Source organism: Fonsecaea monophora, assembly GCF_001642475.1.
Source record: "Fonsecaea monophora strain CBS 269.37 chromosome Unknown Scaff66, whole genome shotgun sequence".
Classification (NCBI taxonomy): domain Eukaryota; kingdom Fungi; phylum Ascomycota; class Eurotiomycetes; order Chaetothyriales; family Herpotrichiellaceae; genus Fonsecaea; species Fonsecaea monophora.
This window is the reverse complement of record NW_019173997.1, coordinates 47,217-73,763: the sequence shown is the minus strand read 5'-3', so window position 1 is coordinate 73,763 and position 26,547 is coordinate 47,217. Positions and strand designations below refer to the sequence as shown.

The window sequence follows — 26,547 nt, the reverse complement described above, 5'->3', positions numbered from 1 at the left end:
TAAGCAAGCACCACTGGCGCACCCTGTACGAGGTACGAGGTACAGAGTTAGGCACATATCATAAGTTGCACCTCTTCGCCAACAAGAGAGTCAAACCACCATTCAACCGTCCAGTACATACAGAGAGGGTTTCCTCTCCGACGAGAACCTATCAATCGCTGCTTCAACGCCACTACTCCATTTAGAATAGGAGATACTAAATACAGAACCCGGCGGCAGATCTGCGCTCCTAAGAGGATGGAATGGTGTTTGGGGGTTGAAATACAAGTCTTTGAGGCCGATGAGGTCGAGCAAATCTGCAACTCGGCATCTTTAAGGGTCACGAGCTTATTATGCTGTGTCCGTCCAACAGCTCGACCGCCATCAGATCGATTCCCACAAGCTGAGCAGGAAATCGTAGCAACGCTCTAACCCTTTCATCCTGATCGTGCATCAAGAATGTCGTGATGGCGACGCATTCATTCTTACATCTTGCACTGCTCCACCACTGATCGAGCCCAATCATCAATGCCAACCAATGGGCCAGGATCAACAGTGCTCGCTTGTCTCTACAAAGCAACAGTTGAAGAAAGTCTCCTTCCACCGACCCGACGAATGTGACCAGCTTGTTAAAGGTATTCATCCCCGGCTTGAGTCTTCGTGTGAAGAGTAGATGCTCCAACGCCTCGTAATAAGGGTTGTTCTGAGACGACGCGTCCGGGGTAACCTCGCATAGCTCCAGAAACAAGGCATGAATATCGTCGCCGGCCTCTGCAGTCATGATTGTAGACGCGAGTTCCTTGATATCCGAGTCCGTGAAAACCGGATTCCAGACAGATCCCCAAATCACTTCACCCAGCTCAGCATACAGGGCATTAAACCCATGCTGAATCGTCAACCACCTCAGACACTCACTTCGACGCTCCGCCGGTGCGTACACGAAACTCGTTCCAGGATCCGGTTGAGATTGGGGGAGCATAAATTGATGGACGCAAATCAGCATCACCGTCGATAGCAGAGCATTCATGTTGGCCTTGGTAACACCGGTCGCCAGCTCATCGCGAAAGAGTTGCAATGCCCTCTGAAAGTGGTAGAAGTTCGTCAGCTGGTTCTGGTTATGTTGGGCCGGGTGTCGAGCAGCAGGAAGAAGATGACATAGGTGTGCAGCCGAGACACCATTCACTGCGTGCATGAGGTAGGGCTTTTCGAGGGCCAGATCGAAAGCAGTGGTTCGTATGATCTCTTGTCCCATGTTGGATCCCATCGAGCAGTATGTGACGGTGCCAAAATGACTGAATGTGTGTACCATAGAGGTCATTTGCCCGGGGATTTCGAACGGAAAAGGAGAAGGTGGGTTGCGAACCAGTGTTAGGGGTACGAGAGATCTTGAGCTCGATTCTTGACGAATTTTTCTGACCAAGGATCGCGAACCATTGTCGCTTGAGCAGGAAGACGTAGGAGAACCATGTTGCTGCTGCTGCTGCTTTGGTAGGATGACAGAAGCACGGGACGGCAGTTGGGCTCCTTTGTTATAATCACAAGCAAGTCCATGGCTCTGGCACTTGAGACAACCACCATCTCTGTTCTCATCGCACTAGAGATAATGCATTAGTCCACTCACCAGGCTGTCCGTACATCCGAGTACTCGGAGAGAAAACTACCTTGATTCGTCGCTGTTTACAGGTCCTGCAGCCGTGCCGCGACTTCTTGTGGGACCTCCTCGTATGAACTGGTGTCTTTTCTGCTTTGGACAATCTGCCGGTCCTTGATGTAGCGGATTCAAGGGTGACCCTGAACACTGACTGCATGGCCTTTCCTTGTCTCAGTGTGGTATGCTGCTGTGCACCTGGAGGTAGGCTCGGTGCCATAGTAAACTCAACTCGGCCGCCGAGTTGGCGCCAACAATGTCGGTGCAGTTGCGGGGAGAAAACTGCAAGGATGCAGAAGGGATAGATGGAGGATTGATACGATATTTGCCCGTCTCGACGTTAGGCTGCCACATTGTCCTGGGATCGTGTCGACTCGGGCGTGAGGTTGTGGGAAAGGAAATGGAGGAGTCTGACGGAGAGATCGAGATTGCCTTGAAGTGACATTTCGCGCATCCGCGAGGGAGATTCGTCTTTGCTGCGACTGTCAGACCCAAACGCATTTTTCGAACTTAGACTTCAGGCACTCGGGGTTTCAAAAAGGGAAATTTTCGTATTCGGATCCTGTAGTCGAATTGGGCTTTGGCTTCAACGGCTGATCCCGAGAGGGTCTCGCCAGGTCATTCGTTGTATGACCCCTGGCGGACTCCCCGTCGCCGTGGTAGGTCTTGCCCAACACCCTCAGATTCGGGGCTGGAAAGATGCCCATCCTCGGTTTTGAACAAGTTGGGCCGCATTGAGGGTCTACTGAATCCTCCTCCTGCGGTCTATATGGGTAGGTTTGGTGCTGAAAATGCGCATTGTTTTTTTTCTTCCTCCCCAGAGGGTCAAAGAGACGGCTGGGGAATTATCTCACCATAGTCAGACACTGGTACATACAACTCTACTAGGTTTCTTTTTTCACGAGCGGACAAGTTCATTGAGATCTTGCTCGTTCGAGTCATTCAGTCCAAAGATCTCTCCATCCACAGAATTTTATCGGACAGCCGCCTCCTCCACTGTCAAACCCCATCTCCCGTTTCAGGTGTATAGGGTCGAGCCGAGTCGAGATCACTCCCAGGTCTTGCCATACTGATCAAAAGCGAACTTTCTGCCCGGATGGTCCGCTCTCAGCTTTGCATCTCCGGGGGTGCCAAACAAATTCTCCCGTGCCGTGCTCTCGTCGGGCGTGGGATAGTCCTGGTTGTACCCCCTCTTCTCCAGCTCGGGGATCAGTAGATCAACCACATCCTCCCACGCCCCGGGCACGACGACATGGCCGATGTTGAACCCGTCCACATCGCCTTCATTGAGCCAGCGCTCCATCTCGTCGGCCACGGTGACGGGGCTACCCGCGATGAACGTTCCACTGCCTCCGATGGCTTGGAAATTGCCCAATTCCCGTGGGGTCCAGACCTGGCATCTCTCGGGCTTAGTCGTCAGAGCTTCGATGGCACGGTCGCTGAGGCCTTTGTATGCCGGATGATTGCGGTCGGTGGGGAATGGCTCGTCGATGGGAAACTGGCTGACGTCGATCTTGGTGATGCCGCAGAACAGGGCGAGGCCGCCCTCGGGAATGGCATATTTTCGATACTCGTCCAGCTTGGCCTGTGCTTCTTCGTCGGTCGGCGCCAGGATCGGGGTGAATTGGACGAAAAACTTCAGATCGCGAGGGTTACGGCCTTGAGTAGCTGCCAGCCGCCGTGTCTCTGTGATCTTGCCGCGCAAATATCCCGGGGTTCGTCCTCCGATGAAGATGCATTCGGCGTGTTTCGCTCCAAACGCTGCACCTGCTCTGCCATAGAGTTAGCGGGAACACGCATAGTGGCTTGATTCTGCAAATTTTGCAAGGTCACAATACTCACGGTGACATGCCCGCCTGAAAGAGCACCGGTGTTCGTTGTGGTGAAGGATCGACCAAGTGAGCGCTCACACACTTGAAGAAGCGGCCTCGATGCTCTATCTTCCGGACCTTGGACGGGTCGGTGTATGTCGCATTTGCAGAGTCTTGCACCACGGCGTCATCAGCCCAAGAACCCTCCCAAAGCCTGTGTCAATGTTCAGTTAACAGGCCCACAGTTTATACAGCAACCATTGACATGGAGAGCTGACCACATCAGAGTCCGATGGAGAAAGGCCTGGACTTACTTGTACATGAGGTTGAGATACTCCTCGGCCATTTCGTAGCGCAGATCATGCTCGGGCAGTTGCTCCAGGCCCACAGCCCGGGCAGCGTTGTCCGACCACGAGGTCACAATGTTCTATACGCACCACACGGTCAGTCAGTTGGTTCACGCCAACACAGAACTGACCTGGGTCTAATCGGGTCGAAGCATTCCCAATGACTACTCACCCAGGCAATGCGGCCCTTGGTCACATGGTCCAAGGTGGAAAAGCGTTTGGCCAGAAGAAAAGGCGGTTCAAAAGTCGTACACGAAGTCACGCCAAAAGCCACATTTTTCGTGACTGCTGCCATGGCCGAAATGATCTGTCGCGCGTGTAAGTGACAGAACTATTTCCAAGATGCGAATTCTTGGATTGATCAACCTACCACGAAAGGATCATACATCGGCCACTGGGTGCCCGCTCGAATGGCCGGCGCATGACTGCCGCCAAAGACATCGTGCGATCCGAAGTTGTCGGCGAGAAAGAGGGCGTTGAATTTCCCCCGGTCGAGCAGTTTGGCGAGGTTGATCCAGTAGTCCAGACGGTTCTTATACTTGGACTTGTCGACCGGGTTGCGCCATTGTCCTGGGCTTTGACCATGATATTGTCATGTCAATTCATGTTTTTCATCTTCGCGCAGAGATGGTCGTGTTCAATCTTTGAAAGCAGCGCACTTCATGGGAACTCACCTGATGTGACCAATCCCATTCATGTCAAAGGCATTGAGCAAAATGCGCTTTTTCGGCTGAGGAGGAGGAGGAGCATCGTCGACAATGGCGATCCTCGCCTGCTTGTCGTTCTGGCCGTCGTTGCTCATCTTCCCTCAAATCTCGTCTCAATCTTGGTTAGCCCTAGAAATGTCTCGTCGAAGATTGGGAGCGAAATGCACCTCTTGAGAAAAATCAGTCTGCCACAACCATCCGATATTCTCTGTGCGCTCCCTCCCTACCCTCCCCCTTTTGGTTCTTGGCCATCTTGCCAGCCAGCCAGCCAGCCAGCCTTGCGATCCCAATCAACCTTTGACCAGTCCACCCGGGGCGGATACAGCGCAGATAGCTGCCGTCTCCGATGTCGCCTTTGCGACCCGGTTTATCGCTGTTACCATCCACGACGATAATGATGCGATCAAACCTAGTTGTCGACTGGTATGAATATGTCTTTGCGCCAAGTATCATGGTCCATGGTCGAGGACCCATGGTGGGGGCGACGTTATCTGGAAGTTGAAGCCAATGGCCTAATCGGGAATACTTCGCTCTGGGCCTGTCACGCAATTCCAACGTCTGAAGTCGACACTCCTGCCAAGGGAGGAGGTTGACAGTGCTTTCAACCACTGATGTTCCGTCGAGCAGATCAGCACATGATTCTTCTATCTGCACAGAGACACTATCTTCTGACTCGTAACCACGCTGGAGCAAAACGTGGCCGGTAAATTTTGCACTGCCAAAGCTACAACAAGAAAACAGCAAGCAAACAGCAAGCAAACAGCAAGCAAACAGCAAGCAAACAGCAAGCAAACAGCAAGCACCAAGGTCTAAGGTAGACTTTGTCGACAGTTTGTGACTGGGGTTTGACTTCCTTCCGATGAAAGCAAGTTCACTGCGTTGCCCTTTTTCGGTGCCTCCACCGGCCGTCTATTACCGGCGCTCATCATTGCGCCAATTGAAGAGGAGAAACGAATAATAAACATCGTTATCTAACAAAAACAACCTGCCTGGTCTCAGACTAAGTCCTCGTGCAAGCGTCTGAGGTCTACTTTTCCCACCTCTTTCAGGTAGTATGTTACTGCGTCAAGGTCGTTGGCCTCGTCGAGGACCGACCTCCCATCGCCCCAGAACCCGAGGAAGCGGTTCTTCGCAGCCTTGCCAGCCACGCTAACCACATCCCCACCACTCTCAGTACCGTGTTGGTCCTCGCTTCCTATGCGAGCACCACCTAGGGTCTCAAAGGCAAAATCTTCCCACCTGGGCTCGGCGAGAACCTCGAGCCTCTGTCTGGTTGTTCCGGGAAACCCAATGACATTCCTCGCCCTGCCGGTGTGGCCCCCGAGTTTGAAATAGCTCCGGCACCCGTCGTTGACAACTGAGTCTTTGAAATATCGGTCGACCACTTCGCTAAACTCGCTTGCGGCGGCCAGAGTGGGACTCACGGTCGCGTACTGGTGTCGTTGTATTTTACGGATCACCTTGGCAATGTATGTCGCAGAGATTTCGCACTGGTAGGGCACAGAACCCCCGAACGCATTGCCTTGAGCCTGGAGCACGAAGAAGTAGTTTGGAGTCTGTGGTGCCATGGCGCCCATGTATGTCTCGGGATATCCCACTTTGCCACCGGGACGCCAAATCTGAGACAGGTCATCGCCGTCCTTGTTGATGGTTGGGAAGCGAGGATAGAATCCGTTCTGGAAGCCCGTTGCAAGTATGATCACGTCCACGTTTCGGATGCTACCATCGCCAGTCTTTAACCCGTGCTCTGTGGCCTCGATGATATTGTCGTCGATGAATTCAACCTTGGGCCCGATAATGGCCTCGAGATAACCCGGTGCAGGGGTGAGCCGCTTGCAACCGGGTGCATAGTCCGGAGTCAGTCGAGCCAGCCATTCTTTGTCACCATGGAGACGCTGCAACATGGTTGAGAGAAGGCTCTCACGCAGTTTGTTGTTCGCTTCAGTGCCCAGCTTCCCGAACTGGTTGTTAACCGCGCCGTAATGTTGTTTGTCGAGTCCCTTGCGGTAAGCCAGGTATGCGGCTGGGTTTTCCCGAAATGTCTTCTTTTCGTCCTCGCTGTAGACGAGACCCCCCGGAATTTCAGCTGAAGCTTCTAGCAGGCCTTGACGAAATGTCGGGCTGACATAGGTTTTGGAACGGACATAGTGGTCAATGTGGGCAACTTGGGACACAATGTTGGGCAAAATCTGCTGACCAGATGCCCCGTTCCCGATGATGGCAACTCTCTTGTTGTCCAGAACGATGCTTGAATCCCATCTGGCAGTATGCACGACCTTGCCTTTGAACGTCGCCAGATCTTTGATGTCGGGATAGTGAGGCTCATTGACTCTTCCAGGAGCCGAGATCAAGAAATCGGCGCGGTTCCTGAAGACCTCGCCAGTCAAGAGGTTTCGTACCTCGACGTCCCACTCTCGTGTGTCTGCGATCCATCGAGCAGACAAAACTTCGTGCGATAGCCGAAGATTTGGCTTCACTCCATAGTCTTCGACCACTCGGGAATAGTACTCCTGGATCTCACTACCTTTGGAATAGTACTCGCTCCAGTCGGTATTGGGCGCAAAGGTGAGTTGGTACACGTGGGATGGCACGTCGCATCTGACACCAGGATAAGTGTTTTCAGCCCAAGTGCCTCCAACCTTGCTGTTCCTGTCGTATACGGTGTACGTCAGATTGTCGACTTTGTGCGAGAGCAAAACTGCTGTTGCAATTCCGCCGATTCCTGCGCCGACGATGATGGCGCTAACCGGCCTGCTTGACTGGGATCGACCTGGCGGCACAGGAATGTCCTCGTCAGGCGTGGTAATTGCACTTTGCGGGCCTCCTGTCTCTCCATCAGAATCATCAGTTACTATTGGAGTGGGCAGTCTCGAGCTATTTTCGGATGAGAGAGCCATGTTGGTAGAGGACAATGATCCCAAGGGTTATCGAATAAACTTGTCAATTGGACAAACCGTCGGGGGTCATTCGAGACCCTGTAGATAATGTTTTTTGGAGCCAAGATTCTGAAGATCTTTGTACAAAGAAATCAACCGCCCTCGCGTGCTGGATCTATAAAACCCACCCATACGTTCTTGGCCGGCCTCGAACATAAGAGTTCGGCCTCGACCATAGTAGCGCGTTTCGGACCATACCAGCGGGTCGTTTTGCCAGGGAGGAAAGGGGACGTGGTCCACAACTTGTCAATAACGTTCCGCGGTACGATTCCTGGATGGCGTGCTCGCCTATATGATTCCGATCATCGGATACAATAGATAAGTCTTCAACGGTCGGATTGGGCATGCCGTGTGAGGCAAAAAAGAAAAAAACAAAACAAAAAAAGAGTTCGACGAGGCAGATGTCGTGATTCCATGGCATGTAGATAGCGTAAACTGAAGTTGAGGCTTCCGGACCCAGACGACCGGATTTCCCCCATGACCGAAGATTAAAAAGGTATTTAGAGAGCACTGCATGTCCTCTGTTCAATGCAAGACGCTTTTTGGCAAGCGGATGGATAGTTTTGACTTGAAACAAAATCTACCACATCCATAGAGCCATGTCGAAGCAGCAGGAAGACGTCGTTGTTACCGCTGTGGCGGGTTCAGAGGTCCTCAGCGACTCCAAAGAAGAACTTCCGTTGACCTCTGAGAAAGCAAACGCTCACCCGGCCCAGGATAGAGGTTTTCTTGCCTGGTTCGACAAGAATGATGGACCAGTGGAGCGTCGCTTGGTCCTGAAGCTTGACTTTACCATTCTCTCGTTTGCCTGCATGGGTTTCTGGGTGCGCATATCCCAATCGTCCTTTTGTGTCTTGAGGCAAGCTGACATGTCATTAGGTCATGTACATTGACCGCGGCATCCTCGCCAATGCTTATGTTAGCGGGATGAGAGAAGGTATGAGATGATCTGGCATTGTGTATTGGGGACATGGACTGATATCGCCAACAGACCTCAAACTACTGCGGAACGAATACGTCCAGTTGCAGTCTGTGTTCACTGTGGGATATGCAGTGTATGTCATCGTCCAGGGATATCGACTTCGTACTGACCATGCGCCTAGTTCCATGATTCCATCGACGCTGCTCGTTACCAAGATCCCGGCTCATATTGTGCTCCCGACCTCAACCTTCCTCTGGGGCCTTTTCACAATGCTTTGTTTCTGGGCCAAAGGTTTTGGTCAGTTGGCGGCGTACCGACTCATTATCGGTCTCTGCGAAGGGCCCTTTTTCTGTTCGATTCATTATGTCCTTGGGAGTTGGTACCGACCAGATGAGATTGTGCGTCGCGCTGGTATTTTCTACATGTCATCTGGCGTCGGAACCGTGTCGACGGGTGTTCTTGCTGCGCGAATCTATCGCAATCTCGACGGCAGCCTTGGACACGCGGGATGGAGATGGATGTTCCTAATCGGATCCCTGTGCACCTTTCCCATCGCTCTCTGGGGGGCAACTTTCTTCCCAGGTGCGCTTAGGACCTCAAAGAGATGGTTCCTTACCGAAGAAGAGCACGCTCTTGCGCTGGAGAGGATGCGCTTGGTGGGTCGCAAGTCGCCGCAGGGATTGCCATTTTCTCTCTCGTCGGTCAAGAGGTTCTTTGGTCGATGGCATTTCTGGGTTCTCGTGCCGTGGAACATCATCTGGATTCTCGGCATGGGCTGGTGGCAACAACACATTCTGTGGCTCAGAGCACAGCCGCAGTACGACACCTTCCAGGTGAACAACTATACAGTAAGTCATCCTCCATTGTACATCGAGTGTTCCTCACTGACGCCCCGATCTAGGCCATCAGTCCAAGTTTGGGCGTCGTCTTCATCTTTACCTTTTCGTGGGTGGTCGACAAATGGGGAGATCGGGCCAAGATCCCTTTGTTCGGCTTCGTCACGTTCATGACATTCATCGCTGCCCTGGGCTTTGTCCTGTACGACCAGTCATCGTTCGCCTGGAAATGGTAAGTTTCCCAGCCAAGGTTCGTAAGATGAAGCTGACATGTTGCTAGGTTTGCCGTGGCCATTGGTTATATGCTTGTGTCTTTGTCACCAGTCATCTATTCGCATGCCAACCTGGTATGCGCAGGTGACGCAGAAGAACGAGCCTTTATCATCAGCTCCATGCTCGCCACTGGTACGGCCTTCAACTCTTGGGTTCCAATTCTCGCCTGGCCAACCGTGGAGGCACCCAGATTCCACAAAGGGTACATCTTGACCATCACCTTGCAGCCAATTTACTTCCTGTTCAGTGTCTTTGTCTTCATCTTCTCTCGAAGGATGATGAGAAAGGAGAAGGCTCTCAAGGAGGCGGCAGAAGCGCAGCAGCCGGCGGCATGAACATCCCGCACTGGACTGGTTGGTTTGCGGACATATTGGAGAAAGTGCGCAGTTTGAAAGAGGACGTGGACTTAGGTGGTGGGCATGGTCGTGAAGATGGGAATGAGTATGTTGATCGGCCAGATTGTTGGTCTCAAACGATTCTCTGTCGTACACACCAAGCTGCAACGTCGTTCGAGTGAGTTGGCAAGTTGGATAATGTTGAAATAATGAGGGGTCGTCTCAGTCACTCGGTTGTACGTCGGCGGGCAATTTCCGCACAGCACTTTGATCGACTGCGGCTCTGGGGAAGGTCAGCGAAGGACCACGGTGGTTCCTGTGGTTATAAGCAGTTGTCGAGGTGTAAAGATGCAAGGAGGCTCAACGAATATTGGCAAGTCGTCCAGCAGTAGCATGGCCGGGTCCATAGAAGAGAGGAAAAGGATCTCTGCTCAACACAACGATGGTGGGTGAGAGGTAGCATTGGGCTATAGTACTCGGTAGTGGTAGGCATGGTCAAGGAGAGCATGTCCAACTCGGCCCATCTGAAAGCAAAAATATTACACCAGGCTCAACACCAACCAAAATTGTAAAGCCGGTCCGGAGTCAATGCATCGCTAGAAGACAGCCACGCTATGCTTCACCAACACCCCGTTGCGAGCCACCAAAATGCTCGTACTGTCAACTGTATCAGCCCAAGCGACAACCATCACTCGCCCTGGTGAATGCGCCCTGGAAGAAGTCTAACATGGCAAAATAATGAAAGATGATGCCCAGGACCACAGCAACATGCCAGATATTGTGACTGCATCCAATGTAGTCGAACGTTCCAGGCCACCACTTTTCAGGTACTTGGCTTGCGTAGATGAGAGCTCCTGTGAAATACACCATGATACTTTTAGCAACGGGAGCGTAAAAATAGAAAGTCCAGGCAGCTCCTCGCGTATAGTTCAGTTGTAACACCGGCGCAAAGCCAACCACGACAAAGGTGACAAAAAATGCCACCCGGAACCAAGCCATATCGGCACGATTGAAACTCTCCCGCCACGGTAGGATCGCTCCGGCTATTCCCAATGCCGTGGTCAGACTCATATAAATCGCTCGCGAGATGGGTTCGCAGTAAAAGGCTGTCCACTCAGTGCTAAGGATACTCGCCGCCACCAGCAGGGAAATGCCGGTATAGTCGACACAAGCGAAACGATCGAACAAACGCTTGTCCGAGATGCTGTTCATAGTGTGCCACATCGTGGAGCAAATCATGCACTTGCAGGCAGCGGCGAAGAAACAGGCCGCAATCAGGACGTCCATTTTGGTCGACAGAGGAAATGTTGATGACGAAGGATAGTAGTAAAAAGCCACAGTAAGAACAATGAGCAAGCCGATGGTGTGTGACCAAATGTTCACCATCTCATTGTGTGCGTGAAACATAGTGGTGAGGCACTCGAGCTGTGTCTTGTTGAATCGGTAACCCTTGAGGATGTGGGGATTATTCCTCCAGGGCGTGGGAAGATCTTCGTAATGGATCAGCCTGGTCTCGGCAGCTCGGGTCAATGCGTGAGAGACGGAGTCGGCGAGCAAATCTCTCGCCCGAAAAGCTTTGTCGAGACCGTCTTCCAGTATTTCCCGGGTAGCATTGAGTGAGTCGTCGACCTTCTTCCATCCTGAATCAATGAATTGCTTCTTCCTTTCAAGCATCCCTGACTCGAGCTCCAAGAGAAAGGATTCCATAACTCGCATGCCCTCTTGTGCTTTGTGTTCCAGACTTTCTCGAGACGGCATGAAGTCGTTGTACCTGGTCTCCAGAGTATCGACCAGAATCAGGGCCCGATGTCTCGCAGCACCCCATAGTAGTTCACCAGATAAGGTAGGAGCACATGAATCTCGTACATCACTTAGAGCTTGGTAGGCCCGCTCCAATTGAGCATCAAAATGTAGAAGGCTCTCTTGGCGGTACTTTTCTAGTCTGTCCAGCCTACTTTTCAGCTCGCTGAGAAACAAATCGACTCGGACGAAGATCGCATCGGCGTTGCAGATGCTCGACTGCCGTCGTCGTGGGAGAGTGTTATAAGAATGACGGCGGCCTCGGGGCAGGAGCCGAGTGCGTTCATCGTCTCTTGCAGGACTGGACTCGCGGCTAGAAGAGGACTCGAAGGTGACTGTTTGTGTTGCGCAGGTCATATTCTTGAGATCTGCAGCATGCGGCAGCTTCAGCGGACGGCCGGGGGAGAAATGAAGACAACCAGGAGGTAGAACGCTCGACTGAAAGCGAGTTCGGCGTCTGAAGCAAAGCTGCTGAGTGGCGCAGTCGGTATGTCGCGAGGAGCAATGGGAGTGATGTAGGAGGTGAGAAAACAATCTGAACGAGAGGAGAAAGGTAGAGAACGGTAAGGACTGGCTCTGAACGGAAAGAATGAACACTATGACTATTTAGATACCATGCCAACGTCAGTTTCTCGAGGTGGGGGTTTGGTGAATTGGTGAAGAGAGTGGCAACAGGGAAGCAGACAAGGTTCGAAGGTAGTGAGGAAGAGTACAGGAAAAGCGAGGCGCAGGATGACCAAGATAGTCATTTGATCCGATATATGAGCATTTTTGTGCTCTGGTCGCCTCAAAATTAGCCCATACCCAGTTCAAATGACCGTCTGACAGATACATTTACCCGCCCAGCTTGGAGTGCCACGAGGTGCTTGGTTACGAACACCACTTCAGTATCTTCACATGCAACGCTCTCCCTATCCAATTGGCTGCGTTACTCTATCATCCCCTGCATCTCTGAATGTACACTGGCTGATTTTGGGTTGAAACTATGCATTCCATCACTGAACATGTGCTTCGCTTTTTGGAACCAGTGCGACATTGTTGCTCCTCGGCTGCCTTTCCACCTCCATTGTGCACCCACGCCTCCCACTCAAATTCCGGATTGGTTAACTTGGTGCGTTAGCCTTTGATGTGCGCAAAATGTGCCGGACAGATTCTGGTTCCTAAAGACACTCCTTGCTTTCAAGTACGCTCCTTCTTTCGAAACCGTCCTTGAATCCAGCATCGGTACATTTTGATGCGCCGTTGACGGTTGACGATTAGTCGGCGATCCACATCCAGATTGCATATGTCGAAGGCTCCACCCCAGATCGTTTCCAGTTCCTCTTTTTCGAAGAAATATACTCTGGTGCCGTCTCCACGAACATAGAAATTATCCTCCATCCATCTACCAGCCTTGAAGCGTACCTGTGCGAGATCTCCGCGGCCATAGTCTCTGAACAATACTTCCCCTCCTGGTTTGAGCACTCGCTGAATGTTGACCAGAGCCTGTTGCCACTGCCTCGGATTCAAGGCCGAGAAGATGAAAATCATAATCACCACGTCCACACTCCCTTCGTCTACCCCTGGCGGCAGGGTTTCTCCGGCTACATCCCAGACCTCAGCCGCCATGATACCATGTGACTCTGCGTATTCGTTTGCGTTCCTCATTGTTTCGACCGCCTTTTTGCTGAAGTCCACCGCAAATAGCTTCAAGTCCGGGTTTTCATTCAGTCTCAGGATTGGAAACGCCGTATTTCCCGCCCCCGCGCCGATTTCGAGAACTACTTTCTTACCAGCATCTGGCTTCGTAACCTCGCCTAGGACAGGAAATTCTTGAACAAGCCACTTTCGGTCCTTGAAGAATGTGCTTGTCTTTTGCTTGTAGAACAGGTCCCACCATTTCTCAGGGCGTTCGTTGAAGCGTGCCCTGTCAAAGTCCGAGACAGGAGAAGCGCGTTGCGCAGCATATTGGGTCTCGCAGTACTCGTAATGGGCCGTGTCAGGCTCCACATGATCCCACGCATTGTAGGCAAAGACATCATCGTCCTCGGATAACAATCGCTGTCCAAACTGGAAAGGTTGTGATTGTTTCGCATTCGTCGCAGGGTCATGCGACAGGTGAGGTGGAATTGTCTCCGCGGCAGATTTTCCCTCGGTGACATTTTTGTCATGAAAGGTTCCGAGATCGAGTGACGAGATCGCCTCTTCAATTCCCCTATCGGGCGCCATCTTTTGAAGGGTGCTGAATGTTAGGGAAGAGTTGTGACAAAGAGTTGTTGACAGAAATATCAAAACTTGCAGTGCGGAGAAATTTCGACTCCGATTGGCTAGGAATTTCACCTGCCAAACACGATCCTGTCAACCACCACTGCTCCTTATTCTCGTCTTCATCGTCCTTGTAAATCCTTTCTGAGCCCATTGGGGGGAGAGAGGATATCGAACCGCCCAAAATGGCCATTGATGATCTAATAACAGACCCCGCCCTGCAGCCGTTACTGCAAACATCCCACGCAACTCTAGCGCAGACAATTTCCGTCTTGACCTGGTTGGAGGAACACGCGGCGACCTCAAACCCTACACTTGAGCAAAAGCTTGAGCTGGCGCAACAACACAAGATCCTGAACGCGTACCTGGCCAAGCTACGAGGTCAACATCGACAGGCTGCCTTCGGTGTTCGGGCGACCAAGCAGGAAACGGCAGAGGCCAGACAGGAAGTAGACCGACTACTGTTGCAGCTCCAGAACCTGTACTATGAACAAAGACATCTGCTCGGCGAGATTGGCACTTGCGAGGCGTACGACCATCTCTACATGCACCTCCCTCTCCATCCCTTGGACGAATACATCGCAATGTTCCCCGACCAGGCAGAACTCCCGGAACAGGAGTTGATGCCGTTGAGGATCGAATATGAAAAGCAGGAGCGGGAGAAGATGGAGCACAAGAGGTTAGAGCTGGTCAAGATCAAGGATTCTCTGGTCAAGGAAAATACCAGGAAGAAAGATGAGCTGAAGAAGATGGACGAGAAACTGGAGGTCATGATCGATGGGCTCAAACCCCTGGAAGAAGCGCTGCAGAAAGAACTGTGAAAGGGACATCCATAACACCCATCACTGCATTCAATACGGCGCTCAGGATATCCACCGAGGCTCCAAACCCTCACTACTCGACGATGGAGGACTGGTCTTGTGGCTTTGATCAACCTCGAAACAAACCTCATTACAGACACACTGGTACAGTCGCAACAAAGCTCGCTATTGCGTTAGGTGTCAAGCGTGATGGGCTTGTCGACAAGTTGTCTATCAACTGCGCTGCCACGGCCTTTTTTTTTGGCTCTCCTTGGGCTATGGTTTGTGTCTCACCCTACCGTTGCGGACTACTTTCATTACCGTCCTCAATCGGTGTCACTCGAAGACACAAGTGGTGCGCGCAATCAGCAGATTTTGCGTACTCTTACATGTCCAACTAGCGGCAGCGAGCAAAGGCAGCATCATCGTCACCAGTCTTCACAAGGCCTCCACAGTTGTGGCGCAAATTCTTTCTGAGCGCCCTGCCTTAACCCGAATGAGATAACAGCACCTTCAAGCGACTCCCGCCTGGTTGGGTACGGGACAACTCGTGACCTGCTTGCTGCTGCTGTGAACCCATGAGCAGAATCGTTGACCGTCAGCTTTATAATGAATGCTCGGACATTTTCATGCGGTGACTCAGATCGGAGAACCGTTTTGCTCAGAAATCTTCCGCTTCCAGTCTCGATCTAATAGGAGGTCATTACGAGACAAAGTGCTCATGCCTTCGCGGCGAGCCGATTCACAAATAAGTAGAACAGTGACAAGGAATAGCATTAAGAAGCGATTTACTAATAACATAAAGGTAACTAACTATCATATCGATAGTATTAGCTATATCTGATCTGACCGCCACCTCATCACTATTGAGTAACTGCTTTGAATCCTCAGAGGGCGACTACTCGCTGTCTATCGGACTGTGCCATTTATTCCTTTCAGAGGTTCGACGGTACGCTGCATGGTCTCCTCTGATTTCCCGAGGCACGAGGAATTACAAAGGCCATTTACAATACCTGAATGGCCGTGCCGATTCTATACGCGATGTGTGGACCTTCTGGCGGCTGCTGAGCTTGTACTGTAACAGTAGTCACACGGCAGGCGGTATATGCGATGGGGGAACAGCTCACCTCACGACCTACCGGTCACTCACCGTTGTCTTGACAGACCTAGTGCTTCGGGAAGATATTAACAGGCAGAAAGACCCGCTCGGCATGCCGACGCGTTGCACATGCTGTCCAGGCACCACCGCCGGACTTTTCTGTGATTATTCCAGATGGTGGAAATACTTCGGTGGGGAACGGAAAACGGCACGGTGGATATCTTCGCTCCATTGCAGTTGGCGACAGTGGCAGTTGAGGATGCAACTTCGCTAGAAGTCCCCGTGTCAAAGAGGCAGCCCATGTTACGAGTAATCCGAGAGGAGAATTCCATTACGGACCTTTGAGCCTACTTGGTCGTGGTAGCGTATCTCATTCTTGTCCCATCTTGTCGGTCGTTCGGTGTTGGCACAAGTGCATCAGACCTGTGGGATCGTATCAGAATCGCCCAATGAGGAGAGCTGCCATGCCTTGCTCGGTGGTTTATCTGGATAATAGGGACACCCTGAACCCAATCCGAGGGAAGTGGACAGTCAGCGTTCCTGCGTCAGCATCGCGACGTTCGATTGCAACCTCTGCGACGGTTAACTTGACAAGTCGTCCCACAACTGGCTCACATCCATAGTCCGTTGGGGTGACCGCCACCACCACACCGGCTGCGAAGCCCAAAGCATCTGCATCATCAACCTCAGTCACCGGGGTTGATGTGCTCGCCCGGGCAAGCTTGATTGCATCTTCTGCAGTGATTTCACTCGTAGTCCCAGACCCAAAACTCTTTATCCTTGTTTCCCACGACACCACATGAGGAAAGGGTGATAGATCTGACTCTGCGAACGGTAGATTCGAGCGTACGGTCCAAATGCTGCTGTAAACTTGGAAATCTGCCATGCTAGGCTGCACTCCAAACCAGAAGGCTCGTCCATCCGAGAGGTGTTGCTCAACAATGTCGAGGTGGGCGCGCAGCTGAGTACGTAGGTGCGGTATATCATTCTGTAGACCGTCCACATTCAGAGCATTCCCAAAGAAGGACCGGCGGTCGTCAATCAACGACTGCGGCATAAGATGTTTGTTCACACCTATTGCTAGGCCGGAAGCCGTCATGTGGAAGTCTTGATCGGTCCAAGCTGAGAGAGCCATACATGATGCTCGACTGTTGTTCGGGAAGATTGTAGGTGTTGGATACCGTCGCTCGAGCTCCAAGGCAATGAGCCGTGAATCACAGTAGATGTCGTTCCCAATCTGCATCACGGGAGTCTTGCGATAGCCTCCAGTCAAAGCCTTCAATCTGGGCTTCGGCATCACCAGCTCGGCATCGACGCCTTGCCATGTTAAACCCTTCAGTCCGAGTATAAGGCGGATGCGTTCAGCGAACGGGGAAGCTGCAAAATGATGCAGAATGATGCTGGCCATAATGGATGACCTGGGCTGGCTTGGTGTGGGCAGTACTCAGTAAATGGGCTTGATGGGCTGTGTCGGCCTGTCTTATATCCATTCGTCATTTCAAAGCTTGGCTGGCAGCCGGATGCCTGCCTGTCTGCCTCCCTGCCACGCTCCTTAAGGCTCCCACTTCTCACACAGTCTTCACCAATCCGGTCTGCTACATCTTCAATGCGAGATTCTGTCGACGCCACTGTAAATACCTAGTTGCACACCGATCCACAGAGCTATGGCTATCATGGCGTCTTTGTTTTCTTGCTGCACCTCTAGCGACCGTCCAAGCAACCCCGAGGCTCCCACCTATCATACCCGCATCGTCACCGTCACCTCTGGACAGCCTGATCGCTACAGATGTCCCATTGCGCAGCCCCCGAGCTGTTATCACGACAGTCCTCCGCAGTATGAAGAGATCGTTCAGTACCCTTTGACGAACGTAGACAAGAAAACTATTCCCATCGAGTTTCAGGTAACCGTGGAAGATGACGAAGATCTGCCTCCGCCTGTATCAGCAGCATCACCTCGCTCTTCTATTGTCTCGATACCTTCCACCCGATTGACTGACCTGACCTCGGCACGAACCGGAGAGACCACTCACCAAAGTGGAAGAGAAAGCCTTGAGCGTGTTTGGACTCGAACTAGTCTGCCTGCATACTCAGACAGGAGTTCAAGCCCGGCGGCTTTTTCGTTGGCAGCAGGAGAGGGTAGTCCACGAGACATGGTCTGGCAACACCCTGTTATGACGAGCAATTGGTTCGAAGTACTGCGGCAAGAAACGCAGACTACACAAAGCAGGAACAACAATAGACCAAGCAGTGAAAACAGGGCAATGCGTCCAGGTTTTGGGTAATGCATTCTGCAGTTGGATGACAATTACAAGAGCCAAACCACACTCTCAAATTATATGACATGGAACCTCTGCGACCCTCCAAAAGACACAATGAAGTCCCAAGGCCATGCGTCTGCACGAACCTAGCTCAAGGAGGAAGGTCAATCTCAGGGCGTTGCCAGGACTAGCCACCTCGGTGTTGCCACTAGTGCCTATGCCACTTCATTGCACATCAAGGTCGAGGACACGGTGGTGCAGAATACCGATTTGGTGGTCGACTACCTGGTCAACTATTCACAGTGAACCTCATGGACGGGCTCGGGACAATCGCTGAGAAGCCGCACTTTCAACAGAAGTTTCAGTCTCAGAAAATTACCTGAGACTGGCGGTGTCGAGGACGCATCTCAGCCTTCCTAGTCGACACGACGACACAATTCTCGAGACTGAGACCGATAGCAGACGCAGCCAAACGTGGTGATAGATCAGATAGTGCAGCAAACCTGGTCTCAGATGATGCAGAGGAAAGGGAGAAAATCCGCCTGACCGTCGTTATTTTCGCCTTTTACATAGAATATATATCTATACCTGAAGGCCCAACCTCGCAATAATGAAAACCCTCTTGTTTCGATGATCCACAAGCAGCGACTACTGCCCACACAATCATCCTGAACATGATCATCCTACACATTGCTGATCAACAATCTGGGCCTCTACTAAGCAACGTGGAAACTACTCCTGGGTCGAGGCTCAACTACCGAGCACCAGAGTAAGAAACGTGGGAGGGATGACGTAGGATGCTTGGTTCCCAGTTTCCCCAGAATCGCTACACATGGGGATATCCCAGCGAAGCGACGAAACGGAACTCGGATGATCCAATAAGATAGAAACGCACACTCGCCGTCTGGTGCCGTCGCCAAGAAGATCCCGCCTGAACGGCCTTCGCGGGGTCTGGGTATTGATCGACATGATGGTTGATCTTTAGTCGCATTTTTCAGCCGTCGTCGGTTCCCTTCTCCCAACATGTGGAGAGAAGCTTCAAAAAACGTCGTTCTCTGTATCTTTCCAGACTGCGTTAATGGTATGCTATCAAATGGCTCAGTGACACTAGGACCGACGAGCGAGCTCATGCCGGACGGATTGGAGACATCTATGGGCCGGGAAACCTCGAGGCACTCCTTCCCCTGGGTTGAACCCCTTCTACAAAATGGCGTCGAATTCAAGTGCATCCTCGAGCTCCTTTTCGTCAGCAGCAGAAGGGATTACGGGGGGCTACACCGGCGACAGTCTCACCATCAAAGTCATGATCGCGTTCTTCCTCGGTCTATCGCTGTATAACGCTCTCGAGTTGCAGGTACTCATATTTGGTACCTTTAAAAAGTTCAAGGGCCTTTATTTCTGGAGCCTCGTCGTTTCCAGCTTGGGCATCGTGCCTTACTCAATAGGCTTCATCTTCAAATACTTTTCGATCCTCATGAGCGCGAAGTGGTTCTCCCTGCTGCTATTGAGTATTGGCTGGTATCCTATGATTACAGGACAAGCAGTTGTTCTGTATTCAAGACTCCACTTGCTGTTGACCGGAGAAAGAAGAGACAAGATCCTGAAGTGGACGAAGTGGATGATTATCGTCAATGCGATTGTTCTGCATATACCGACAACAGTTCTGACCATCGGATCCAACAGTGATACGCATACCCGTGCCTTTGTGGACGGATACAATGTTATGGAGAAGGTCCAGATGTGTGGCTTCTTTCTCCAAGAAGTTATTCTGTCGTCGATCTATATTATCGAGGCCATTCGCACACTTCGCTCCTCGGTGCAAACAAATACGAAGAGACTCATGTATCAACTGTTGGCGATCAACATCTTAATCATCACGCTGGACCTGGGCTTACTGGGGCTGGAATGTGCCTCGCTGTATATCCTCGAAACAATCACAAAACCGGCCTTTTACTCGATCAAACTTAAGCTGGAATTTGCCATTCTTGGGAAACTGGTCGATTTTGTCGGTGGAAGGAACTCATCACTTCCGTTTACACGAGATGAGAAGCGAACCTCTTCGGCTCTGACTGGAGGCACTGACATATCCGAGTTCGTAGATCTCACAAAGGTCGGCACTGATGTGACAAGGATATCTCAGCGAAAGTGGCCGACCACTGGGAACAGGGCTAATATCAGAAACCGGGACTTCGATATGGAGATCGCGAGACTGGAGCACGTGGAGACACTTCCGTCAGAGGCAAGGATACCCAACGGAGAGTTGGGGCCCGCAAGGTAGTAAAAGACTGGAAGCTTGAGCCAGAGCTTTGATGCGGTAGACACTCTTCGGCACAATCAAGGATATCAGACGCCTACCGAGATGTCATTGTGTATGTCAGGTCTTTGTTGTCCGGAAAAGACAGGCAGAAGATGGCTATTACGCTTCTCGCGCAGACGCATATTCTCACGAGCAAGTGTTTGGCCGTTTGGCTGTTTGGCTGCTCCACACCTGAGCACCAGAACTGGGTCGAGCTCAAGGGTTGGTCGATATGTCCCGAAATGGTGATGGCACTCATCAGAAGATGTTCGACAAGCAAGCTCAAGCTTTTTTGCGGGAAATGACATGAGTTCAACTACCAACAGTTACCTGCCTTCCACGGCTATCGCGTTTTTCAAAGGACTTGCGGCAACTATTTCGATGTGCAATTTGATCTCTTCGAGACGTCTCTGCGCCAGATACCAATTCTCAAGCCTTGCTCGCCCTCCTCTTCATCAGGTAATCCTTCATTGAGGCTATGCTTGCCCTCCGACTGGACCCGCCACCTGATCCCATGACACTTCCCAGGCTCTCTCTCCGCTGGCTCATACTCGCGATACTCAGCCGTCGCATGTTTTCGTTATTCGAGCGTGCTTCTTGATCTTCGAATTCGGTGTTGGTATATTTGTTTGCGGCGCCGCCTATCCAAGTTTAGTCCTCTGTTCGTGGGATGATACACGAAGGTCTCTATGTGATACTCCGGGGGCTGAGGATGTGGGAATTGGCATGTACCTCGTCCTGTGTGATATCCACCCTCAACGAGTACAATTCCCGGCGCTTGTCTGTCGCATAACAACCTTGCCATCTCCTCATCGGCCTCCTGTTTGCCTCGGAACCTACTTGCCACAGACATGTTTCCTGACCCGCCGATTCCCGTGGAGAAACGGCGGCCTGCGTTGAATCCTCCGTGGCCAGTGGCCGCAGCCGGCAAGTGTGTGTCGGCGATCCAAGAGGGACGGCGTACTGCTGTAGCTGTTGAGTCGACGACGTTGCCTGATTGCATTGGTCAGTCTCGTTTTGTGACGAAGATGAAGAGAGATAAGGGAGGACGGGTGGTAGAACCTGCGCCGCCGCGTCCGACATGGACATAGACGCGATCTTTGGGATTTGCTGCCATGGTCCTGGGCGTGGGTTCGAGACTGTTCGCTTCACTCCCGACAGGTATTGCAGTTAGAGGGCTATCTCTTGAATAGATCAGCGATGTTCTTCGACCCAGGGATGAAGCGAGTTATCCAGGTGGGACGAAAAGAGTGACGACAGAGGCACACGTGTTCGCTTCGCAAGTGTTCTGATGTTACGAAGCAGGGAGAGCGCTGAATCGACAGAGATAAGGACATTGCCAGAGATATCACGAGACGATGGGAGCCAATGAGCACACGACGTGTACCTGGCGGTGGCGGGGAAGCCAGACGCTGAGGGTAGAGTGAGTGAGTGAGTTTTGTGACGTTCAGGCATGAAGAAAGCCAGTTAGATTGCCGGAGAGCTGGCAAAGGACGCGTAGATCCTTAGCGAAGCACCATGTTCCCCTTGCCGCCCGGCTTTCTGGATGTTGGGGAGGAGTCAAGTTATATTGCCGCATGTTCAGGGTACCTAGACACCTATATATTCCCTTACGAGATGTCTCCATTTGCTTTGAAATGAATACCAAGAGAATGCTGGGGGAGTTGGGGGTCGCTACCCCAGATTTTGGCACCGACTACGGGTCCTTGTGCAAAGCTTGGTTGTGGTTATTTGGTGGGAATGGCACTTATAAGTGGCTAGCTGGGGCACTCTGGGGGCATCTAGGGGAAGCTTGTCATGTGGGTTAGGTAAAGGCCTCGCTCAATGGCCCACCCATTCAAGGCCCCCTCTCCCTCTGGTGCCCTGTCATCATTGCCTTACACAGATGACCTCACAGGGCCAAGACCCAAATATTTACTCGTGATTGTCCCAAGTCCTCGGTGAGGATTGCGGGGTTGATGCACGATGTGCTGTCCACTTTCTTGCATTCTGCAACGCAAAGGTCGATCAGATGGACTTCATCCTCACGTCCAACACTATAACCATTGAACCCACTATCTTCAAGCTACTCCCACTGACTCCCTCCAGACCCCGTCCACCTTATCGGCTCCAGTCCCCTCGTCGCGACCACTGGATGCAGTCGACTGCGGTCAGTCGTACGAGGACGTGATGCTGGACGAACGGAGCCAGATTTCCATGTTCCGTGTACTCAAGGAGGAAGAGGCGGTAAAATGGGGAAGGTGTGCGAGCCAAAGCAAGCACCCCCTGCGCTCCCCTTCCTGTGACAACTGACACGGGGGGAAGAGGTTGATGTTGAACAACATAACATGGGGCAGGGACAAGGCCACCAGCACCAATACCCCTGAGCGAGACTGGATCACCAGGGTGACTACATGAACTACCGAACACGTCGTATACTCCTTTCCACACCACGGATATTACTATCCCTTGTGGGAGTGGCGAGAGAGTATGAAGGCCAGACGAAGAGGAGGAGGAGGAAAATGGGAAGCAACAAGTGCGATTCCTCGCAAGATGCTGGGGACAGCCGAGGGACCAGAAGCACCTTTCTAGTCTTTCCCTCTCCTTATCAGTCTTCGGATTTCTGTCCAATCTCCTGAGCATGCCGTTCTCCAATTCTTATCAATGAGTTGCGCGTGACTACCGCGCAATGTACGAGTACGCGATGCTCTGTGGGTTCACATGCGTGCAGCAACCATTCGACAGGGGCCTCTCAACGGTCGCCGTTAAACTTGTTTGGTCCTTTTGAGCGCTAGCCAGTTGAATCTACTCGCGTTTATACTGGAATTCCTTGGGAGGATGCCCGCATCACCACGTTGCCGATACGGACTTGCATTTTCCGCACTTCCCCTCCCACCAGCTCGAAGCGGGCCTGCAACTACGGCCAACGGCTTCGACATCCCGGCCATCAATGCAGTTGCGCAGGATGACGCGAGGCAAATGCTTTGTCCCAAACCTGTTGCAAAATCTCCCACATGGAGCTTGCGGCAGCTGAAGTCAGTTCAGACTCTTATCGGATCTGTGTTTGTGTCCGTCTTCAGGTGGGATGGCAACCAATGGACTCTGCACGCGGACCGACCAACGACTGACCAAGATCCTAAATGGGCATCGTGCATACAATCAATGACAGTTTGCCCTGTCAGTTTTTGGGGTGCAGATGGTCCTTTTGCAAAACATCATTACACCACAAGTTCGAAGGTACCATGCCACCAACTCCGGCGTCACCATCAAATGACTATGGTGCTGCACACGTCCCTTGCAGGACATGCTGCCAGGTCCCCCACTGCACCTTAGACTGCCTACGATCCCCACCTTATGGAGCACTCGGAATTACAGAGCTTCTCTAGGTGCCCCCTGAGTGCTAAAGCTCACCTGGAGGTACGTGCGTACTACCTCGAAAACGGAGTGATGTCTATGTCAGATGGCGCAACTCACTGGAAAGGTGAACGGCTATCACTTCCTGGGGTTCCAGCGATCCCACTTGGATATGTCAGAGAGCTCGCTTCCTTATCTCAATGCAACAAGCCCCTCCGTCACGGCCCGTGGAATACTGACAGTACCTTGGTTCGGACCAACAGCGTATGGTGCGGAGTAAGAAGGGTGACAATGAATAGCTGCAGGGTGAACCGCAAGCGTCGGGTTATTTCCTCTGACGAAGATCAACAACATTGCATTCATGTCTCGGTCGGCTTTCGCTATTACCAATTCGAATACTAAGCGATCGCTCGTTTATTGAACGGAGAATCGCCTGGTGCTCCCGGTTAGCTACCACCAGTTCAGGAAATTCGGAGCATACTGACACTGATCAGTGTTCCTGGTCATGGTCGCTGCCAAATACCGGCAGAAATGGATTCTGTTGCCGCTATTATAATAACAGCCCGTGACGACCAAAAAGAGCGAGATAACGGCCAAGCGAAATAGGGCAATCAACACCTCCCTGTGGCCCATGGCTGGCCCTCGAGTTGCGCTGTTAGTTTTCGCTTCGTCGCTCCCTCCACATCGCACCAGGAACGGTTTCATCCGCTTACCCGCCGATTGACTTGCTTGCTTGATTGTTTCGCCGCCACTGCCGGAAAAGCCACCTGATTATTGTTGCCCAGGTCTTACAGTACCTCCACCAAAATCGTCAGACGGCACTTGGCGACGAAAAGAGGATACTCCGTACCAACCCGAATACTATACAAGTGCATTCGCTCATGTCAAGTCCGAGGCCGATGAGAAGTCGAGGACTCGGACATACGAGTCCGCAATCTCCTTCTCGCTCATAGCCCTGAGAGGCTGAGACACCCTTCTTCTGACGGGGACACCAATCAAATCATCAAGCGTCATGGTCGTCATCATTGTCATATTAGGGCGCGCCGACATAAGGGGGGTGCCTTAGAAATCCTCTAAACTAAGGATGTGTGCTGGGTCAGTGGTCGTGGCCGCCACACCATGGCTGAAACGCATCAAGCTCGATCCCCATTACGATTACTCACACTACGAGTATGTCCTTGTGGGTTGATAGGATGGTTTTGTTGATTGTGGGATTCTTTTCCACCGACAATCATATGAACCAACCAAGCAAAATCGATTCTCTCCGTGACTGGCCGACGGGGAACGTTGCGATCCTAGTCGCCCATCGACCAGTGCTCGACTGGGTATAAGCTTGTCAGACTCAACACGCCGAGGACGCATTGGGCAATTGGCGGCTTGATATCCGATTGGATCGTTCCTGACCTGATACAAAACCGATGCCTGGCGGGCTCTGATCGGTGGTCACTGGTCAGTGTCAGAGTAAGCCAGTCAGTCAATCAACGGTCAATCAGTCAGTGGACCAACCACAAGACCGCGACGGAGAGGGCCAGCCTTGCCTATACTCAGTACGAGGTATGTGTGCTCCATGTGTTTTGGTTTTCCACCTCCCACACTTTCCGTCGGCGTGGGCCCAGTCGATCTCCCCTGTGGACGAACCGTATGCATGTACCGACGACTTCGTATTTGTCCTCGGCCGGTAGGTACCTGAGGACCTGAATAGGTGCATGTCAGCACTGAATGTACACGCACACCACACACCGAACCACCGGGCAGGAATCACATCCCGTCCCTGTTTTCATTCTTCTCGTCCTGTAATTCGTTGCAAGATGGGTGATGGTATTGGATTTGTCACGGTTCACTACAAGCCCCTACTCGTACCCAATTACTGTCTCGAGTAAACTCGGCACGGAGCATGACCAACCTCAAGAGATGCCCATCCATCCACGACAGCGAGGCGAGACGACGCTATGACGCTCTTTGAGCCTCTCACACTTGTTCGTAAATAGAAGGTCACTTTGTATGTGTGTTCATTTCTCTCCCCCCTCTTTTGTCGCACTAACTCATCAAATCCCTAATAGTACTTTACTACTTGCACTCGTAAATAACTAACCGTTTGTACTAATATCCTCCCCCCTCTTCCCTATAGGGTTCATGCCTTATAAGGGAATTGGCCGTCGGCCATCGGCAAACGGGAAACGCGATCGGGAAACCCAAGCCACACACATACCTTCCTTGGAGTACTCCATACCTATTCCATACCTATGTACCTCCCTATTTACCTACCTACCTACTGGGACTCTACGAGTATCGCTACCACTCCCACTACTTACTTATCCACCACCCCCCACTCCGCGATGCAGCCCCCCGATCATCTGAGATGTCCTGCGGATCGGAACTTGGCCGCTTTAGCTTAGCAACCCGTGGGTTCGACCATGAGTAATCGGATCGGCCTTTTGCAAACCTGCCCTGCGCCCCGGGGCTTCAAGCGTCCTGCTACTGCTACTGCTACCGCACCAGCGGTGACGATGGGAAAGGGGTGGTGGGTGATGTCGACAATTGGCGAAACCATCATATCAAAAAAAGGAAGCAAAAATGAGAGATCGAGAAAGACAAAAAAGAAGCAATGGCCAATAATGGTCCATCCTCTTTCGTTTTGAGTGATGGGTGGTGATACTCCAGGTTCCTCATTTCCGACATGGGATATAGACAAATAGCGGGGAGGGTGTATTTTGGTTGTATGGTATGTGCACAATTCCCAAATCTGGCCTTGGTGGGGAGCCCCCCCCCCCTTTCGAGCCTCGAGCTTCGACTTGATCGACCAAAGCCCATTCCATCTCATCCCCCATCGATCCATCCACGCTGTCAGCCAGCCTGGGCTACTCCCCCCTTCCTTCGACCGCATGCCTAAGGGACCCAAGGATCAAGGACTCGCCGGTGCCTG

The 26,547-nt window shown here is 52.0% G+C and overlaps 10 protein-coding genes across 10 annotated transcripts; 3 read left to right on the top strand and 7 right to left on the bottom strand.

Moving 5' to 3' along the window:
- Positions 1-319: 319 nt before the first annotated feature.
- Positions 320-1,231, bottom strand: AYO21_08011 (hypothetical protein; the record flags this gene model as incomplete). The annotated part of the gene is made up of 1 exon (XM_022657961.1): positions 320-1,231. The coding sequence occupies one exon, from the start codon at positions 1,229-1,231 to the stop codon at positions 320-322; it is 912 nt and encodes a 303-aa protein (XP_022509720.1).
- Positions 1,232-2,675: 1,444 nt separating this feature from the next.
- On the bottom strand, positions 2,676-4,587 carry AYO21_08010 (hypothetical protein; the record flags this gene model as incomplete). Its single annotated transcript, XM_022657960.1, has 6 exons — positions 2,676-3,399; positions 3,470-3,652; positions 3,753-3,865; positions 3,958-4,092; positions 4,156-4,360; positions 4,460-4,587. The coding sequence occupies 6 exons, from the start codon at positions 4,585-4,587 to the stop codon at positions 2,676-2,678; spliced, it is 1,488 nt and encodes a 495-aa protein (XP_022509719.1).
- A 900-nt stretch (positions 4,588-5,487) lies between these two features.
- Positions 5,488-7,389, bottom strand: AYO21_08009 (hypothetical protein; the record flags this gene model as incomplete). The annotated part of the gene is made up of 1 exon (XM_022657959.1): positions 5,488-7,389. The coding sequence occupies one exon, from the start codon at positions 7,387-7,389 to the stop codon at positions 5,488-5,490; it is 1,902 nt and encodes a 633-aa protein (XP_022509718.1).
- A 638-nt stretch (positions 7,390-8,027) lies between these two features.
- Positions 8,028-9,794, top strand: AYO21_08008 (hypothetical protein; the record flags this gene model as incomplete). Its single annotated transcript, XM_022657958.1, has 6 exons — positions 8,028-8,252; positions 8,308-8,365; positions 8,420-8,483; positions 8,532-9,198; positions 9,252-9,418; positions 9,467-9,794. 6 exons carry the CDS (start codon positions 8,028-8,030, stop codon positions 9,792-9,794), a joined length of 1,509 nt encoding a protein of 502 aa, XP_022509717.1.
- A 669-nt stretch (positions 9,795-10,463) lies between these two features.
- Positions 10,464-11,951, bottom strand: AYO21_08007 (hypothetical protein; the record flags this gene model as incomplete). Its single annotated transcript, XM_022657957.1, has 1 exon — positions 10,464-11,951. One exon carries the CDS (start codon positions 11,949-11,951, stop codon positions 10,464-10,466), a length of 1,488 nt encoding a protein of 495 aa, XP_022509716.1.
- Positions 11,952-12,773: 822 nt separating this feature from the next.
- On the bottom strand, positions 12,774-13,802 carry AYO21_08006 (hypothetical protein; the record flags this gene model as incomplete). Its single annotated transcript, XM_022657956.1, has 1 exon — positions 12,774-13,802. The coding sequence occupies one exon, from the start codon at positions 13,800-13,802 to the stop codon at positions 12,774-12,776; it is 1,029 nt and encodes a 342-aa protein (XP_022509715.1).
- A 221-nt stretch (positions 13,803-14,023) lies between these two features.
- On the top strand, positions 14,024-14,659 carry AYO21_08005 (hypothetical protein; the record flags this gene model as incomplete). The annotated part of the gene is made up of 1 exon (XM_022657955.1): positions 14,024-14,659. The coding sequence occupies one exon, from the start codon at positions 14,024-14,026 to the stop codon at positions 14,657-14,659; it is 636 nt and encodes a 211-aa protein (XP_022509714.1).
- A 1,559-nt stretch (positions 14,660-16,218) lies between these two features.
- Positions 16,219-17,145, bottom strand: AYO21_08004 (hypothetical protein; the record flags this gene model as incomplete). The annotated part of the gene is made up of 1 exon (XM_022657954.1): positions 16,219-17,145. One exon carries the CDS (start codon positions 17,143-17,145, stop codon positions 16,219-16,221), a length of 927 nt encoding a protein of 308 aa, XP_022509713.1.
- Positions 17,146-19,202: 2,057 nt separating this feature from the next.
- Positions 19,203-20,273, top strand: AYO21_08003 (hypothetical protein; the record flags this gene model as incomplete). The annotated part of the gene is made up of 1 exon (XM_022657953.1): positions 19,203-20,273. One exon carries the CDS (start codon positions 19,203-19,205, stop codon positions 20,271-20,273), a length of 1,071 nt encoding a protein of 356 aa, XP_022509712.1.
- Positions 20,274-20,720: 447 nt separating this feature from the next.
- Positions 20,721-21,408, bottom strand: AYO21_08002 (hypothetical protein; the record flags this gene model as incomplete). The annotated part of the gene is made up of 3 exons (XM_022657952.1): positions 20,721-20,932; positions 21,132-21,284; positions 21,354-21,408. 3 exons carry the CDS (start codon positions 21,406-21,408, stop codon positions 20,721-20,723), a joined length of 420 nt encoding a protein of 139 aa, XP_022509711.1.
- Between the last annotated feature and the right edge of the window lie 5,139 nt (positions 21,409-26,547).